This window comes from Eubalaena glacialis, chromosome 15 (genome assembly GCF_028564815.1).
Source record: "Eubalaena glacialis isolate mEubGla1 chromosome 15, mEubGla1.1.hap2.+ XY, whole genome shotgun sequence".
Lineage (NCBI taxonomy): Eukaryota > Metazoa > Chordata > Mammalia > Artiodactyla > Balaenidae > Eubalaena > Eubalaena glacialis.
The window spans coordinates 42,223,411-42,241,479 of NC_083730.1; the positions used below are offsets into that span (position 1 = coordinate 42,223,411).

The 18,069-nt window shown below is 44.6% G+C and overlaps 1 protein-coding gene across 5 annotated transcripts in view; it reads right to left on the reverse strand.

Moving 5' to 3' along the window:
- Positions 1–18,069, reverse strand: part of FHOD3 (formin homology 2 domain containing 3) — a 489,898-nt gene that overhangs the window by 412,969 nt on the left and 58,860 nt on the right. For all 5 annotated transcript variants that reach the window (XM_061170499.1, XM_061170498.1, XM_061170497.1 and 2 more), the window contains exons 2-3: positions 16,665–16,771; positions 3,345–3,409 (exon numbers count right to left, since the gene is read on the reverse strand). In XM_061170499.1, the coding sequence (XP_061026482.1) occupies positions 3,345–3,409; positions 16,665–16,771 (172 nt within the window). The remainder of the gene's footprint in view (positions 1–3,344; positions 3,410–16,664; positions 16,772–18,069) is intronic.

Genomic DNA, 18,069 nt, shown 5'->3' on the forward strand with positions numbered 1-18,069 from the left:
AGAGAATATAGGGTGAAGAGAACATTATTTTGGAGAAATTTACTTGATAGCATTTTAAGCCCATGAGCCTAAGGTGATCCGGGATCCTTCCGGTCCAATCGTGCAGTGGGAAGGTAGGTCTTTGGGGGAGCTGTGTATGCTGCTAGGCCTAAGCCAGCAGTCACTGTCCCACGCCTATAATCACTCAATCATTTCTTAGATGGTGAAGAGGGGAAATATCTTGAAAGGAAACAAGGACCCAACCAACTGATGTGAAAAAGGTTTTCTCCCCCCGTCATGCTTTCCTTTGCCATTTCAACTGAAGATTGTTCCCGGTTTGGTTTTTTTTTTTCTTTTAATCCCACAGAAATCTCATCTAGGGCTTCCCTGGTGGCGCAGTGGTTAAGAATCCGCCTGCCAATGCAGGGGACACGGGTTCATGCCCCGGTCCGGGAAGATCCCACATGCCGCGGAGCGGCTAGGCCCATGAGCCACAACTACTGAGCCTGCGCGTCTGGAGCCTGTGCTCCGCAACGGGAGAGGCCGCGACAGTGAGAGGCCCGCGCACCGCGATGAAGAGTGGCCCCCGCTCGCCGCAACTGGAGAAAGCCCTCGCACAAAAACGAAACCCAACACAGTCAATTAATTAATTAATTAATTAATTTAAAAAAAAAAAGAAATCTCATCTAATATTGCCATTTGGAAAGGGAAAGAATATGTCACAATGGGGGCTGGTACATCACACATATGATGCATACATTCCTTTGTCTACACATAAACCAAAGGATAATATTTAATGCTATTATAATAAATCTATTCCAGATCTTGCCAATAACAGGAAATGGAAGGGGAAAGAGGGTTTTTTAATACAAAGGAAGAACTTTGCCTTCTTGGGCATTGATGTTAATTCACACAGTCAAATCCTCTCATCCAACACATTCAGGCCTGAGGTAATTAATGGTGAAAACTGATTAAAGCAGAAATCTTTTAAAAATGACACACACACACCTTAAGACTTTAACTTGCAGCCATGGTGACTGACCATCCTGTTTCTCTGGGATGAGACACAGTTGGTTGCCAGGCACACAGCACAGGAGATGCACCCTCACATCATTTGGGGCATGACCTTTCTTTGAATAAAGGTCTAATGGGACTCCCCGTGGACCTTCTTTCATGAACCACTGACATAATATAGTCTATGATTCCCAATCTCAGTGTCTTTGAAGTCAAGCAAGAACTTACAAAGACTAGAATCCTTCTGGATTTTTACAACATTCCCCCACCTTTTGTAGTTATCACAACCCACTCATGTTGACAGAAATGCTTTTGTAGTAACTAATTTTGAATCTTTTCCAATATACTCACAGCAGTGACTTTGTATCCTTGTACTTAATCAGTTTATAAAACGTTCACATCCCATTTCATTAAATTACTTAATTCCAATAGCAAGTGCAACTGGCATAAGCAGGTTTGAGAACAAACACGCTGATCCTGTCAGCACCCAGTTTAACCCTTCAAATAGGAAGACCTGGGCGTCCTGAGAGAGAGTGGGCTGGACTGGCTGCTGGGGCTCAGGTGCCATGGAGACGAGATGTGTGTTTACGTGTATGACATGGGACTACAGAACAATACACCAGTTAACGCGGTGAGTCAATAACGTGGAAGCTGGTTAGAAAAATCCTGTACTTGAAACATTTTAAGTGTATACTGCAAAAGAATGAATTTTGTTTAAAGGTAGTTAGCTCATTAGGATTTTGATCTAGCCAGTTTTAGTGTAAATCTGCTTTCCACAGCCTTACTGTTCCTGGGAAATACCAATTCATACTCATGTCCCAAATCTCAACTGGTTATCAGCTATATTTCAACCAATATTCAGTATTGGTTGTATTTAGCACATAGTATGTGCCTGGATTTGTCCTAGATCCAGGATGAGGGTCAGAAGGGAATTTATCCAAAGTCATAGGTCACAGGCTTTTTCTTCAGGCAGACATGATTTATACACATAAAATAATTTGAAAAATATAAAGCAAGTAATAAAGAAAGCATATTTTGGTGCATATTTTAAGGTCACTCAGTGCTACAGGCAGTTGAGGAACAGGGTCAGTAATGAAGGTCCTACAGATCTCGCTTTGTCTCCAACAAGATCATGAACCCTCCTGACGCCCTGACCCTCCAGCCCCTGAGGTTTACATGTCGGCTACACAATTACTCGCCAACCACAGAGTAAGACAAACACTGTCCCTTGGGACACCTGCAGCCTCACCCACTTCACACCAAATGAAGTAAAATTACACAGCTTCCCCTCCACATCCAGCTGTTCCCTCACCCCGTCCCTGGGTCTCCAACAGGAAAGCAGGGAGAAAGAAGAGGAACCAGAAACGATTCCCTCCACTCCACCCATGCATACCACACTCCAGGTGCAGACTGGGCCTCGACAGGATGATTGATGCTCTGCTAATTACAGGCCTGAATTAAGACCACAACATACATTAAATAAACACAAAATGACTCAGATATGGAAAACTTCTATGCAGAAAATGAAATTGAGTTCCTTTCTTTTTCCTTTTCATATTACATACTTGCCTCAACTTGGCCCAATGCCAGGAGGAAACCTTCCCATGGAGACTGTCTACTTAGCATAAATTACTGCTTTTGCTGCCATTCAGCCCACGTGTATACTGCAGAAAGCAATGGGTCCGGGGAAATCAATGGCTGCAGGAAGGGGCGTCAGTGGGGTTTCCTGTGTGACTGCAGGCAAGCCATCTGAACCACAGATACGTCCGCTCAACACCGTATCGCTCTGCATCCATGTGTGCCCCGTCCTGCACTGACCTGAGACTTCCCTTCAATCTCCTGAGACCACAGCCTGGAACTCCAGGCCCCACTTCCCCACAGGGAGCTGCAGAGAGCCACCAGAAGGCACGTAAAGGTCACTTCAGATTGGGATTGACATGTATACACTGATGTGTATAAAATGGATGACTAATAAGAACCTGCTGTATAAAAAAATAAATTAAAAAAAAAAAAGGTCACTTCAACTGGCTGGAGGTTCACACTGGCACAGCCCCAGGAAGAACCCCATCTCTCCCAGCATCGCCAGAAAGAACCTCAGCACCAATGTGTCTGTCTTACCTCAAGCTCTGTTCATGAACCAAACAGCAAAGGCAGCCAGAATGAAACAGGGCTTCAAAAACTACTGCCAGAAATTGCTTCCCTAAAAGCTCTAACAATATATGACAGGGGCTAACCCCAGCATAGATAGCATAATAGTGAATATTGCATTTTATTCCCATAAGTGGCGTTAATCATCATGTTTAATCACTGAGGGCAGATGGCAAGCATCCCCTTCGGCAGATGTCACTCACCGATGCAGGCATGGACCCTCACAGACAGCTGTGTCCTTAGGATGATGCTGTGCTTCTTGCCCCGCCTAACGGAGACAGGAGACAAAACATTCATGGGCATCAGAGGAGTCAACAAGGTGACCCTACCCGCTGTCAATCAACTTGACGGTTCGTTTCGGACACCCACACCTGGAAGAGGCTCTAGATAAGCAGGAACCTACACAGAACAACAATCTATCCTGAAACGCTGTGACGTCACAGGGCTTTACGGGAAATAAAACAATGAAGTCTGACTCTGTTGGACTGGCACACACATTTCACTGCCAAACCCGGTCCACTCCACAGAGTTCCGTGTACTCATGCCTGACCATGTTGGGAAATTTTTTAAATCTGTGCCCATGAAGTGAAATCCCTGGAATGCAACAGCACAAATCTGCTTGATCATTCCCATGGCTATTTTTACATGTTTTTGCATATCGGGAAAGGACACACATAGTGGGGTAATCAGAAAGAGCTGTTTTGCTGTCTATCAATTCAAGACATAGCTTTTCCCTGAAGACGGGAGTCCCGCAAAGGGGGCGTGTAGGCTATTTGTCATCAGAATGTCAAGGTACACCACACCTTGTCTCATCTTTGCTTCCTTTCACTTCATTTCTTATAAAGGAAGGAAAAGGATGGCCCCCTCCCCAGTTCTCCTCCCATGAGGGCTCAGCCCGCTTTTACAGAGAAGGACCGAAGCCCAGAGCAGATGAGAGAAGATAAATGGGGAGAACGTGAGTCCTGGCTACCTAGGGTAGCAAAGGCTTTGAGGTTTGGAGAAAGGGGGAAGCCAGTGGACAAAGGTAAAATGGAGCCAGGAACCAGCACAGGAGCGGGTAACCAGCTCAGTGGCTGAGTTCCCTCCCCATCAGGGCTTCATGTATACCAGTCTCACAGTACTTTCCCACTTCCTGGTTTTGTGGTTGTGCTGGAGGAGAAGAGGACAGAAATCTCACCAGGGAACACTTAATATTGTGATATGAAGTCACAGGAATTATATTATAGTACTGAAACAATCATATTTTTTATTCTTGAGACCAAATAAGAGGGGAAAGTATGGTTTAACAAAAATTTTTTTTGATTCTTTTAAAGGAGAAAAGAAAACCACTTGTATGGTCCTACAAAAACATGCAGCAGCCTCCAACCCGGCAGCTCCTCGTGGGCAGAGAATCTGCATTCACAGTCCCTTCAAATGCCGACAAGACCCTCCTTTTTAGTTAAGCTATGTGCAAGGTACTAGCCTCGAGTTTACACAAATACACAACACTCAACCCATCTTCAGAAGACAAGTTTGAGATTCCTATAAACACAGACTTCTTCAAAACTTTCTTCCTCACACAGAAAAAATCTTTTTCTCTCTTGACAGTCCTTTACAGGTGAGCTTTCCCATTTTGTAATTTTCTTGTTTCTAGTTGTGGCCTTCTCTTTTCTGTCTAGAGAAGTTCCTTTAGCATTTGTTGTAAAGCTGGTTTGGTGGCGCTGAATTCTTTTAGCTTTTGCTTGTCTGTAAAGCTTTTGACTTCTCCATCAAATCTGAATGAGAACCCTGCTGGGTAGAGTATGTTTGGTTGTAGGTTTTTCCCTCTCATCACTTTAAATATATTGTGCCACTCCCTTCTGGCCTGCAGAGTTTCTGCTGAAAAATCAGCTGATAACCTTATGGGGATTCCCTTGTGTGTTATTTGTTGCTTTTCCCTTGTTGCTTTTAATATTTTCTCCTTACCTTTAATTTTTGTCAATTTGATTATTATGTGTCTCAGCATGTTCCTCCCTGGGTTAATCCTGTATGGGAATCTCTGTGCCTCCAGGAGTTGGGTTACTGTCTCCTTTCCCATGTTAGGGAAGTTTTCAGCTATTATCTCTTCAAATATTTTCTCAGGTCCTTTGTCTCTCTCTTCTCCTTCTGGGACCCCTATAATGTGAATGTTGGTGCACTTGTTGTCCCAGAGGTCTCTTAAACTGTCCTCATTTCTTTTCATTCTTTATTCTGTTCTGTGGCAGTGACTTCCACCACTCTGTCTTCCAGCTCAATGATTCGTTCTTCTGCCTCATCTATTCTTTTTTTTTTTTTGGCCTCATTTATTCTGCTATTGATTCCTTCTAGTGTACTTTTCATTTCAGTAATTGTATTCTTCAACTCTATTTAGTTGTTCTTTATATTTTCTAACTCTTTGTTAAAAACTTCTTGTAACTTCACGCTCTGTGCATCCATTCTCTTCCCGAGTTCTTGGATCATCTTTACGATCATTACTCTGAACTCTTTCTCAGGTAGATTGCCTATCTCCACTTCACTTGGTTGTTCTTCTGGGGTTTTATCTTGTTCCTTCATCTGGAACATATTCCTTTGCCATCTCATTTTGATTAAATTTCTCTAGACAGTCCTGATGTTGACATTCCTTCAATTCTTGTGATCCTACTAGGAAGAAAGTTCCCATTAGTGCACTGAAATGAGCTGCTGAACAGCCTTTTCTGTGAATTCCCAGGAAAGGTATTCTGGGGTGGGGCAGCAGCCACCAGAGGCTTGCAGCCTCACCCAGAGCTGAGCCAGGGGCTCAGCTGGGAGCAGAAACCAGTGAACCCCTGATGATGGTCAGACCCTAACTATTAGAAACAGCAAACCCAAAGTTCTTTAATCTGGAAGATTTTTTTGTAACTCATGTTATCAGCAGTTATGAATCAAAAATAAATACCAAATGGACAGTAGACAAAATACATGCTTTAGATGCCCAGAGGGGAAGAAGCACGTGATGGCAGGAGAAAATATTTCAGAATACCTCAAAAGTTCTAGAGAAGTTCAGAAGGGCCCATTGATAGCCCCCGCTTTTATCTTCAAACAACTGCAAAGTTGCATTTTGAGGAAGTACTTCAGTTTTCCAACAGAATTCTCCAGTCCCATGGTCACAAGGGATCCAGGCATCTGCATGAGAACTAGGACAGTGTTTCTGAGGAAGCCATCAGGACACCACTCTGAGGTATCATCTTTTCTGCATTTTTCAATGCTTGCACATTGAGAAACCAGGCAATCAGACTGGTTAAGTTAAACCCTAATAGAATTTAAGAGAGCATAGAACAAAAAAGGCCTATTTTTAAGTAGTTTTATCACTTATAATTCCTCTGCTTCAATATATTCACCTCCTTCCCTGCCTGCCCCTGTACACAAAATCCTACAATGAAAGAAACCTGAGTGGAATTGGGGACCAAAGGCTGTGGGAGTCCCTCAACAGGGGATGAGGGTCCAGAGCCCAGGAGTCCCTGGCAAAGGAGGGGGCCTTCCAAAGCAGAGACCACGGAGTGGTGAGTGCAGCCGCGTCCACAGAAGTTGTCCTTCACCTCCCCCTGCAACCCCTACTTTCTCTCATCTTTGACGCAGGTACCACTGTTGTGCCCACTTTGCAGATGAGGGAAGCAAAGCTTGTAGTAATGACGTAACCTGCATAAAGTCACATAGCTGATGCAAACAGACCAGGGCTGAAAGCACAGTGTCTGACTCCACTGTCACCTGCACCATCCTGCCTTTTGCTGTGTAAGTGCCTCACTATATCACCTTCTCCAGCACTTTCTAAGGATAAAAAGCGTCCCAGGTTTTTTAAGGAACTGATTTGACCTCAATACTAAAATCTAACAAAAAAGGACACAAAAAATTAAGATGAAAATATCTAAAAAAATATTAGCAAACCAAAATAAGAAATATGTGAATATAATAAAATAGGACCAAATAAGGTTTATTCTAAGAATTCAAGAATTACAAGATGTCCATGTTTTATTTATCTATATCAAATATCAATGTATAGAAGACACCCATCATAAGGTCCTTTAAATTTGATAGCTTCCCTCCCTCCACCACAATATTTTGTAATTGGGTAATGCTGATTGTTATGTATTTCTTTTATATATGCCATCTTGCTGCTATTATGAATTCTAAAAAGTTTTTGGCTGATTCTCTTGGCTTCTTTCAGGGAAATAATCATTTCATACGTTTTAAAATAATCACTTTATCCCCACTTTTCTAGTAAATATGCCCTTGTCTTCTGTTTCCTGGCTAAAACTTTCAGAGGAAAATTAAATAATCATGGATATACTTTCCCCTGCCCCCAGTGGGATACTATGTCAGTCTGGGTTCAGAAAATAATCATAATAGTTGTTAACATTTATGGAATGCTTATCATGTGCCAGATGAGGTTCTAAGTACTTTATACAGATTTAGTCTTCAGAAAACTCCTATGAAGTAGGTAATATTATTGCCATTTTTAAAGTAAGGAAATTGAGGCCCAGAAGAGTTATGCGACGTAGCTGAAGTCACACAGAAAGTGACAGAGCTCGGACCCAACCCAGGCAGTCTGACCCCAGAGCCTGTACGCCTAGCATCTTCCTGAAGCTGCCTCCCAGATGGGTGTTCCTTCACCCATTCCCTCATTCCACACATGTTCACTGGTGACTAGTGTGTGTTGGACTCTATGTTAGATCCACAAAGGATCGTCTGCCTCAAGAAAGCAACCCAGAAATCCTGCCTGCTAGCCTGCCGGGCAGATTTTGGACTGAAGACTGCAACATCAATTCTCACCTGAATTTCCAGCCTGCTGGCCCACTCTACAGATTTCAGACTTGCCAGCCCCCAAAATGGTGTGAGCCAGTTACTTGAAATAAGTCTCTCTAGACAGACTAGATGGATTAGATAGATTAAACTAGATTAGACTAGATGCATAAGACATATCTTATTGGTTGTATTTCTCTGAAGAACCCTAATACAAACATTGATATTTGCCTTCATGGAGCGTCCATGTTCTAAAACTGAAACCAGTGGGAGGCTGTCAATGTGTGTTCACCATAAGCACTTTAATGGTCCTTTTCTCCCCGATATTGGCTTGCTGTATCAGTATCATAGCTGCCTCTGCTTCCAAGTCTGCCTGTTTGCAGCAGAGTGAAATGGGGGTGCATCAGTTACTAGAATCTGGTGACCCAGAGGCAAAGGCAGTTTAGTTTGACCTAAAGCTCCCCAGGGAGATTCACATTCCATTCTTATCAGCACAGCCACTGCCAGAAAAATATCACAGGCCTCAGAGACTAGCCACAGCCAACCGGCTGCCCATACCCAAGGTCAATGCTGCCCATACCCAAGGTAAATTCTACCCAAGTGATGAGAGAACTAAAATAGATGCTCGATTCAAGGAGACTCCAGCCAAGGCACACATGCCAGGGACTTGATGGCACTATCGCTGAAGGAACTTCCTGAAACTTCCCGGTTTCTCAGAAAACCTGAGCTTCTCCTGCAATAATGTCTATGGCCTTGGGAAAAAGATCTGGTGTAACCAAATACCACAGAACCAAGTCTGTTGGTTCTGAACCCATGTGTTTCAGTCCTGTCCCTGTCTCTCAAGAAAATATTTTTATAAAAATAACATACAAAGTCTTTGTAATGTAAGAACAAGTGCTTACATTATTTTATTGAGTGGCATGGAGCCAAAGGCTTGAAGACTTTTTCTTGCAATCAACAGCAGAATCGATGCCCCCAAATATTCCTCCACTCAAATTAGAACTAAACTATGATTTCAGTCAAGAGTAGAAAACATACATTGGACAATGCAGCAGAAGCAGAGCTTAGGGCCCCCCCAGCAGCTGCCCCAGGATAAGCTTCCTCTTAGTAAGCTTCTGAAACTGTGAGACTCAGCCCATGCTCTGCCTGAGAAATGAAGAGGATTTGGACCAGTCATCAGCTAGTAAAAGAAGAGTACTAGTGAAGATTAATTTGCTCAGAAGCTCAAAGTCCAAGAGAGCTAGTTGCCACTACATTCGTCTCCAGATGCATTCCGGTCTGCCTTAGGAGATAGTAGTGGTGAAAAGCTAAACTCTGAAGCCAGCTATGTGATCCTGGACAAGTTACTTAGCCTCTATGAGCCTCAGCTTCATTGTCTGCAACATAGGATAATATTATGCTTGTGGTGTCATATCTAAGAAACGAAGACTTACTCCTATTTTCTTCTAAGAGTTTTATAGTTTTAGCTTTTCCCCCTCAGGTCTCTACTAGTGGGAATGAAGCCTCTGTTCAACCCATTCACAACTCCCAGCTCCTATGCAATCCTGCTGTCTCTCCTCCTCAGCCCCACATTCTCCCCTTGACCTATCTCCACCTGCCTCCACCCCACTACTCTTCTGTTTCCTCTCTCCCCAAGAACACCACAAATCTCCTCCTTACTACACCCCTGGCCTTGCCTGGGTACTGTCACAACTTGATTTCTCCATGGCATAGTGTTCTTAACTGCCCCTTCTTTGAAATTTTCTCCTTGCTGAGGCAGACATTGCCAGTTACCCACCCGATATGCATTTCCCCCTTTTGTCTTATAAAGAGAACCTGATTTTGTTTGGGGTGACAGTGTACCCACCTAGAACTATATTTTCCAGTCTCCCCGGCTACCAAGAGTGGCCACATGACACAGTTCTCTTCAGTGAACTGCAGATGGAAATTGCTGGTGGAGGTTCTGGAAAAACTCTCTAAAGGAGGCAGACCCAGCTGGCACCAACATTTGTTCTTCACTCTTCCCATCTAAGGCAGGGACTTCATACCCTTAGTAATAAAGGTAGAGGGTTGGCTGGACACAAGCCCAAAATTCATGGTATAATCATGGACCTAAGTTCTGGACAATGGCATGTGACTGAAAGCTATGTGCACACAGAATGGACACTCACCCCCTCTGTCCACTTCCTTCTTCCTGGCAGCTGGGATGCAGATGAGAAGGGAAAAGGTAAAGCAATCACTCTGGACACAGAGATGGAATTCTCATTTTCAGGACAGTATGGTTGCTCTACCAGTCTAAGGAAAGTTGTCTATATTTCGACTCTTACACAACAAAGAAATTTTTACCTTTATATTTAAACTCCACAATTTGGAATCAATCGGTTACATCAGAGAAAACTATACCCTAACCAACACATGACTTCCTGCCCTGATGAGATGCTGGAGGGAGAGCAGCCAAACTGTAACTATGATGAAGCATGAAAGATGAAAGCTACATCATCAGGATGGCAGAGGAGAAAGGTAAAAGAAGGCTGGGTTCCTAAGAGCATCTTGTAATCAACATATTGTCTTCAAAACGGCCTAATTATCCACCTCGTTTTTTAAATAGACTTCATTTTTTCAGAGAAGTTTTAGGTTTTCAACTCCCTTCCTCCAAGGGGTCACCCCCAGTCTCTCTGGTCCTTGATGTTTCTCACCTGAGTGCCAGGCCCATATTTCTCACCTGGCCACCTTGCACCTTGAGCGTGGCTTGACATAACCTCAGAATAACATGTGTAGACCTCTTCTCCCCCTCCCCAAACTGCCTCCCATAACCTCACTACTTCTCTAAGTAGTCCACCGTCCACACACTATCCACCTAATGGCATGTGTCCATTTTATCCTCCTGTTTCTCTCTGCTCAACTCGTATCACATCTCCAGATTCCCCCAATGGTCCAGGCCCCAGTCCACCCGCCTTCCTCAGCCACCAGGTTCAGACCCATTACATCACTCCCTTCCCCCATCACAGTGGGCCACACTGACTGCAGCCTCCCTGTTCAAGGTTCTGTCCCCTCACCCCGCCCTCCCTGTTACTGGAGGAGTTCTGTGAGGGTTCCTTCTTTGCAGGCCAGTCCTCTTCTGACTCCTACCCATACCATAAAGCCCAGCACCCACGTGGGCTCCACCACTCCTACTTGACTCCATCTTTGTCCTGTCATACAATCTGGCATTTGAAGGAACTTAGAGCCACGCCAATTCCACTGTCCACTCAGCACGGAAGCTCATCTGTCTTGTCTGAGCATTCCTAAGCGGCTTTCCCCCAGGGTATTTGAAGGCACTGGCCTAGCACTGACCCAGAGCAGGTGTGCAGGGGCCTCTGGGCTGCTCTGCTCAGCTCAGTACTGAACCACCCCCCTGCCCCCCAGGGCACCTTTTGTCTGCAAAAGGCCAGTTCTCTCAACCACCGTGACCGGAGCAGGGCTTGGTGGTCTGCAGTGTGGTGGCCTTGCACTGAGAAGATGGGAGACCCTTAATCCTTCGACAGTTGCCAAAAGAGCCTCAGACGACAACACACCTGCGCTCTCAGCTGCAGATAATCACTTACGAGGAAAAGTGGGGGGAAACCCTTCACTGCGTCCCATCCACACCCTAACCAGAATCTCTCTTTTGTCGAGGTTTTTTGTTTGTTGTTCGGTTTGGTTTTTCGAATTCAGTTGATTTTTAGATTTAGGTTTAAAATGTATTTTAGGTGATTTCCCATTCTACCAGGTCCAGATGCAGAGGAAACCCAGACAGAGATGTGACTGGATGAGGTTAACTTTTGTATCAGACAGTAAGAAGGAAAAACGACTTCTTATTCCTTCAAACTTGACATCTGGAATGTAGAGAACTCTTTGAGAATCTGATGAAAGGCTCTGAAACCCCTCTCCACCCCAAAACCCTGCATACCCACAAACTGCAGAAATCTCAGGGGTTCTTGCCCCCTGACACACACGCATGGATCCTCGGCGCTCATGAGCTGCAGGCTGAGAAGTTAGGTGTCTAAGAATCAATCAGAAAAAAAAAAAAAAAAAAAATCAGAGCTCTCCCGAAACCCTTTCGTCCCTCCAAGCACATCCACTGCAAGGCTGGCTGGGTCGGGGCCCACCTGCCCCTGCAAATGGGCTTCCTCACAGCCCTTCCCACGTCCAGGCTTCACATCCTTCATCTCTGAGCCACAGGCCTCCCACTGTGGCTGCACCCACCCCACTCCACAGGTTTTCATCTGACCTTCCCCACCTCTACATAACGCAGTGGGGACAGGAATGGGGGTGGCAGGATGAGGAAGATCAGAGATAAGCACTGTCTCAGCACTGACCCTCTCGCGCAGGCCCGAGGGGAGTCAAGCCGAGGAACAGGTGAACGCCCTGAGGTACTCCAGGTCAGGGGCACCTGGGGATGCGTACACCCCGTCCAACAACCACACTGGTCCTCACAGCATCCCTGAAGCCCCGTGCTTCTCAGGCCCACTCTGAGCTCTACCACGCCCCAACCTACTGTCCTCGCTACCTTTGCGAAGTCCCACTCTGTCGCCTTCAGGGCTAACCTCTAACCCCACTTCTCTGTGACAGTTCCCTGTGAGATGGTTTCCTTTCAGAGGCAGTGAGGGTGGGACTAAGCAAAAAGGTCAGGGGTGGGGGGTTGGGCAGGTGGAATCTGGCCCAGCTCTGCCCTGTGGGTAAGTCTCCAGCCTTCGTTTTCTTAACTAAAACAATGAGATCTCCCAGTGATGGACCTGCATAGACCCCATCCCAGGTCTAAAATCTGGTGATTCCCATTTCAGTGTATCATCTCAAATTCTGACCGTAATTATAGTAAGAGCTACGAGTTTGGGGTTTGTATTACATGCCGGGAACCAGCTTAATGTTTTAGATACATTTTACCTATTTACATTTAGATAAAATCATCACATTTTACCTGGCAACAACCCAAGAAGGCAGTATTATGATTATATTACCCCACTTACAAGGAAACTGAGGTTTGGAGAGGTGAAGTAACATCCCCGTGGCCGCACAGCCATAAGGCTAACTGCAAAGCCCATGTCCATAACCACTGTGCAGTTGCTCTCTGCTATGCTCTGCTTGGGCAACAGAGACCCTGTTGGGATCCCTGCTCATACAAGGAGGGAAATGGGATTGGTTAATATTGTCCTCATTTTATAAATAAATTTTATAAACTCCCATCAGAGGTAAAGTGGCTTGCTCAATGTCCCACAATGGCAGGGTCGGGAATAATAACCCAGGGGCTTCGGCTTCCGTTGTATCCTGCTGTGCTTGCTAACTTTGCTGGCGTTGGAAGGCAATAAACAGACCTGGCTCTACTTTGCTAGCATAATAATTGCTTTGTCCTTCTACTTTTGAAGGTCTTTCTCCTCTTCTCCAACTAGCTATAGTCTGAGTGATCATTCTAAACAAGGGGTAAGTTACATTTTAGTCCGGCGTAAAAGAGCAGCGTATTGGACAAGAACAAAGAAACCAACTCCTCCACAAGGAAAACTGACTCAGAACACACTGTACCAACACCACCACCATCTCCATACAGCCTGCCACCCATCTTCATGAGATGGCCACAACATGAGCAGGTATTTTCCTATAATTTACACAAAAACATCAAGAGAAAGAATGGTTTCATTTGCCCTTTTCATTCCTCAACAGGGCAATTCTTAACTAGGAAGAAATTATATTTTAACTCCCATTCGAGGGAGACATGAGTTCTCAAGCACACAGACTATTCCAAGTGCCACGCTTCTAGGAGAGGACCTAGGAGGGACACTCAGTGCAAGTGACACTGCAGATGTGCCCAGACACCTGCCACCTGTGCAGGAAACCTCCATCTGCAGGCTGCTTCCAGCCAGCTCCCAGTAACTTGCCATGTGCCACCAGTACTCAGTGCTGGTAAGTGACCTGGGGATCGCGAGGGTGACCCGGCAATGCCGGGACAGCACCATCCTGGCATGTCTTCTGCAACCCAGGCCAGGGACAGGGGATCTCCCCACTAGAGATCAGTAGAGGTAGATTCTTCACATTCTTCCAGACACAGAAGAATATCACCCTGAGTATGTTCCAGAGGACAAAGGGTGGGTCCCACAAATGAAGACTATTTCAAAGTCTGGGGTGAGTTTGGGACACAGCAGTCAAATATGCGGCTACCCGACAGCGTTTGGGTCACCTTCCTCTGTTTGCAGTTTCCCACATCGTTGAGTCCTGCAATCTCATCTTGCCATAATTCGTTTCCCCAGCATCCCATGCTGTTGGAAATGTGGTGCAGAAATGTGGTCAAGGCTGCATCTGTCAGATGAACCCATGGCCAGGTGATAGTTCAGAAGGGAACAAAGTGAGAAGGAATGCCCCAGGATCTACTCCGGGGAGCTTGCAGCAGGCTCCCTGGCTCTTCAAGAACGGCTGCAAAGGGACTTTCGGCATCTGGACACTGGAGTTGATGACAGTGCGAGCTGTAGCGTCAGGGCCAGGTGACGGAGCAACCCTGCAGTGGGTGCTGCTCCAGCTAGAGCCAGTGTGTTAGCCCGGAACTGAGGATGTCCTTGCAGGAACCAACCACATGTCCCCACCGGTACAACTGTACATCTTCAGGAGAACCTGAAATGCCATTTCCCAGAAGCTCCTGGGATGGAGAAGGATCACAGACTTGGGAACCAGTCACATCTGTGTTCAAACGTGGCTCCACCATCTACCGGCTCTGCCTCCTTGGACATGTGATTTAACTCCGGGCCCTCGGTAGTTTCAAATGAAAAATGGAGATGATAAAATCCAATTCCATGTTTGTGATATTAACAGAATGAACTATTAAACAAACATACTGTGAAATAAGGTGCCTAACACAGTGGGTGGCATAGCAGGTGCTCCATAAAGCTTTATTTTCTTCCACTCTTAACTCTTGATATTGTTATCTAATATATTAACACTTTTTTCCTAAGCTGCCATCTCCAAACCAGTGAAGTTTTGATAAGAAAGAAAAAATATCAAACAGGTCATGGTCTTCAAGCACAACACCACTAGAGGCATTTTTCAAATTGGCAGTGATCTACTCATAACACTCCTGGGATCTGTTTGATCAATGAGACATGAAGTCATTCCATTAGACTGTCATCCAGCCTGAATGCTGACACGTTAAATAAAAGGATGTCATTGTCAAATACTTTGTAAAAACTACAGCAATGGATTTCCTCAAATCTATCAGTCTTATAATGTCAATTTTTTAAATGATGATGAGTAGAATCTGATGTGACTTAATAATGATACGCTTCACATGTGTACAGCCTATGGCAGTTTCCAGGGTCTTTCGTGGCCCTTGGAACCACTCAGGAGACAGGAGGGGCATCCTCAGAGAACCTGTCTAGTTCCTACCAAGGACCCTGGTCTTGGTGCTCAAGTTCATGCCATTCAGGAATACATTCTGGGATTCTGCCATTCACCTGGCCACCAGTGCTCACTAAGTGCCTATAACATGCTGAGAAAACACCAGGCTGGATATTCAGACAGGCCCAGTTCTGACCTAGTAGAGTTTTAGCAGCAGAAAAGAGGGACAATTAAGGGAGAAAGGACCGTAAGTTGTGATGGGTGTTAAAGCAGGGGAAACTCAGGAAGTCATCCGTACACACTGGTATCAGGTAGGAAACAAACACTAAGAAGCTTCCCATTTTTCCTCATTTTTTTGAGTCATTCATGAAAAATCAGCACTCTCAGATAATATTCATCTGACTGTAATATATTTTTAAGTCAGGCAAGGTAGCTTCAAAACAAATTTTGGGGAGGTCCTTGGACACCGATGAAGATGGCTGGGCATTATTTGGAAAAGAACAGGGAGCCTCTGAAGGTTTCTAAGGAGGAAGGCGATGAAATCAGAGATAAACTTGGCTGTAGATGAATGAGGAATAGAAAGGGAGGTGGGGGGCCCCATCCAAACAGTATTTCAATAATCTAGTAAATACATAACAGTATCTTACAAATATTAATGTCTTGGTTTGGGCAAATTTGCCATCGTTATGTAATATGTTAACATTATGGGAAGCTGGGTAAAGTGTATTTGGGAAATATCAGTGCTTTATTTTCAACTCTTCTGGAAGTTAAAAATCATTTCAACATGAAAAGTTTTAAAAATCTGGAAAAGGATAAAACAATTACTAGAAAAAATAATCTAATAAATAGGGGAATGGCTAATTGTATGACAATATTCCTACAGTGGTTTTGCTTTCTGTACATATCTCTGATTTTTTATGTGGACTGCTTTATTCAGACTCACAGCAATCAGAAATATTAAGCAATCCTATATGTAAGCTAAAAGTAACTTGATGTTAATTAACATAATTAAGAATTATTTTCTCCACAGTAGTGAGTTCAAAAGATGATACAGTATAAAATGATCTGCAGAGGCATCTGCCAAGAAAACTTAATATCCAGTAATTTATCGTTAAAAACAATATATAAAACAGCTGTCAATCCACTAAAATCTGGAAAGTACTAATTTAAGTATATTTGGTTTAAAAAAAAAACAGACTATTAAATACCATGTGCTTAATTAAACTACACCAGAAATTTTCCTACTCCTGAGTAGCCTTATCAAGAAGAGCTACTCAAATTCAAAAGGGTCTGCAGTTACTACTGGTGAATCACTTGCATCTCCCTTCTTTCTGTGTGACTGTGAGTGAAGACAAGGTCAAAGCTATGGTGGTTTCTCCAAGATATTTTAAGGCCTCAATGAACCCCCATTTCGTGGAAAGTTGGGACCAACTGGGAGGGACAGTTGTCGCTCTTACCCAGCGTCATCCTGGAAGCCTTCTAACTCGTCCCGTTGCTCGGCCAGGGTGGCCTCCAAGTCCAGGTAGGTGCCGTTGTGGGAGAGCTGCAGCGTGCAGTCATCCAGCTGCAAGAGAAAGAGTCTGTTATGCCCAGCCTGCTCCTGGGATGGGGATCTGTACAGGGAAATCACTTCAGGTTGCCCTCATGTGTTTTTGAAAATCCAGCATTATTCTGAAATTTGGATCCTAACTGGAAGAAGTAGCATGTTCGTACAAATAGATTGGAAGCAAACTGCATAACAGGTAGACAGAAATGGCACCTACTAAGGGGGTGATATTGACAGGGCGCCCAATACGTGGACAGGGAAGAGAAGTACCAGGCGCTGGGCTAACGCCACTTTCCACTCTGAGGGGCCCAGAGGAAGCCATGGATTTGGGGAGTGGAAACCAAGATGCCGATGGGACCACTGATTGACAGACACAGAGTTTAAAAGGCAAATCTGGTGGAGAAAACATGCTGTTTCCTTTGACTCAGTGAGAAGCCTACTTATTCAGAGTCTATGGTCATACCTGGGCCATTATAATTAATAGTCGCTCAATAAACATTTTTACAATTGAACAAAAAGAAACATTCTCCATCTGAATGACAATATATCCAAATTACAACACACCAAAGAGGACCTTAGGTCTCTTTGTTACTAGCCTCATTTTTTGAAAACTTATTTAACAAATACTTTTATATTGTTGATTACATCCCGTTCATAATTCTAAGCACTTTACGTATGTTACATCATTTGATTCTCACACAAACTCTATTCATTTCTTTTGTTATCCCCATTTTACAATGAGGAAACTGAGGCACAGAGAGAGACTAAGTTACTTGCCCAATGTCACATCTGATAAATGGTGGAGCTGGGATCTGGATAGAGGTGATTTGAGTCCAGGTCATGCTCTTGACCACTATGCTCTGCCTCTTCTCTATGGCCAGAGACCTTCTAAGGACTTGAAAATATGCTTGCAAAACACAACTTATGTCATCTGAGTGTTCTGGTGTGGCCAAGGTAACGTCACGTATTTACCAACCCCATTCCCTTTTCCCCCTGGGAACAGAGACCACATATCCCAGGCCTATAGCTGGGCTACTACCATGTAACTGAGTACTGACCACTGGAATATCGGTGAAAGGGAAGAAAGGCCCCAGCCAGCCTGGCCATAACACCCCTGCACAACCATCCACCTTTCTTCTCGTGCCTGTGGCTAGATGCAGAGGAGCCAGAGAAGACTCCCAAGTCTGGAAACCGACAGACCCTGGAGAGAAACAGCTCAGGTTCCTGAATCACTGCATGGAAGAGAGCATCCTGCTGCCTAGCCTCCACTGACCCATCCTGGACAGGCACAAGAGCAAGACATGAGCCTTTGTGGC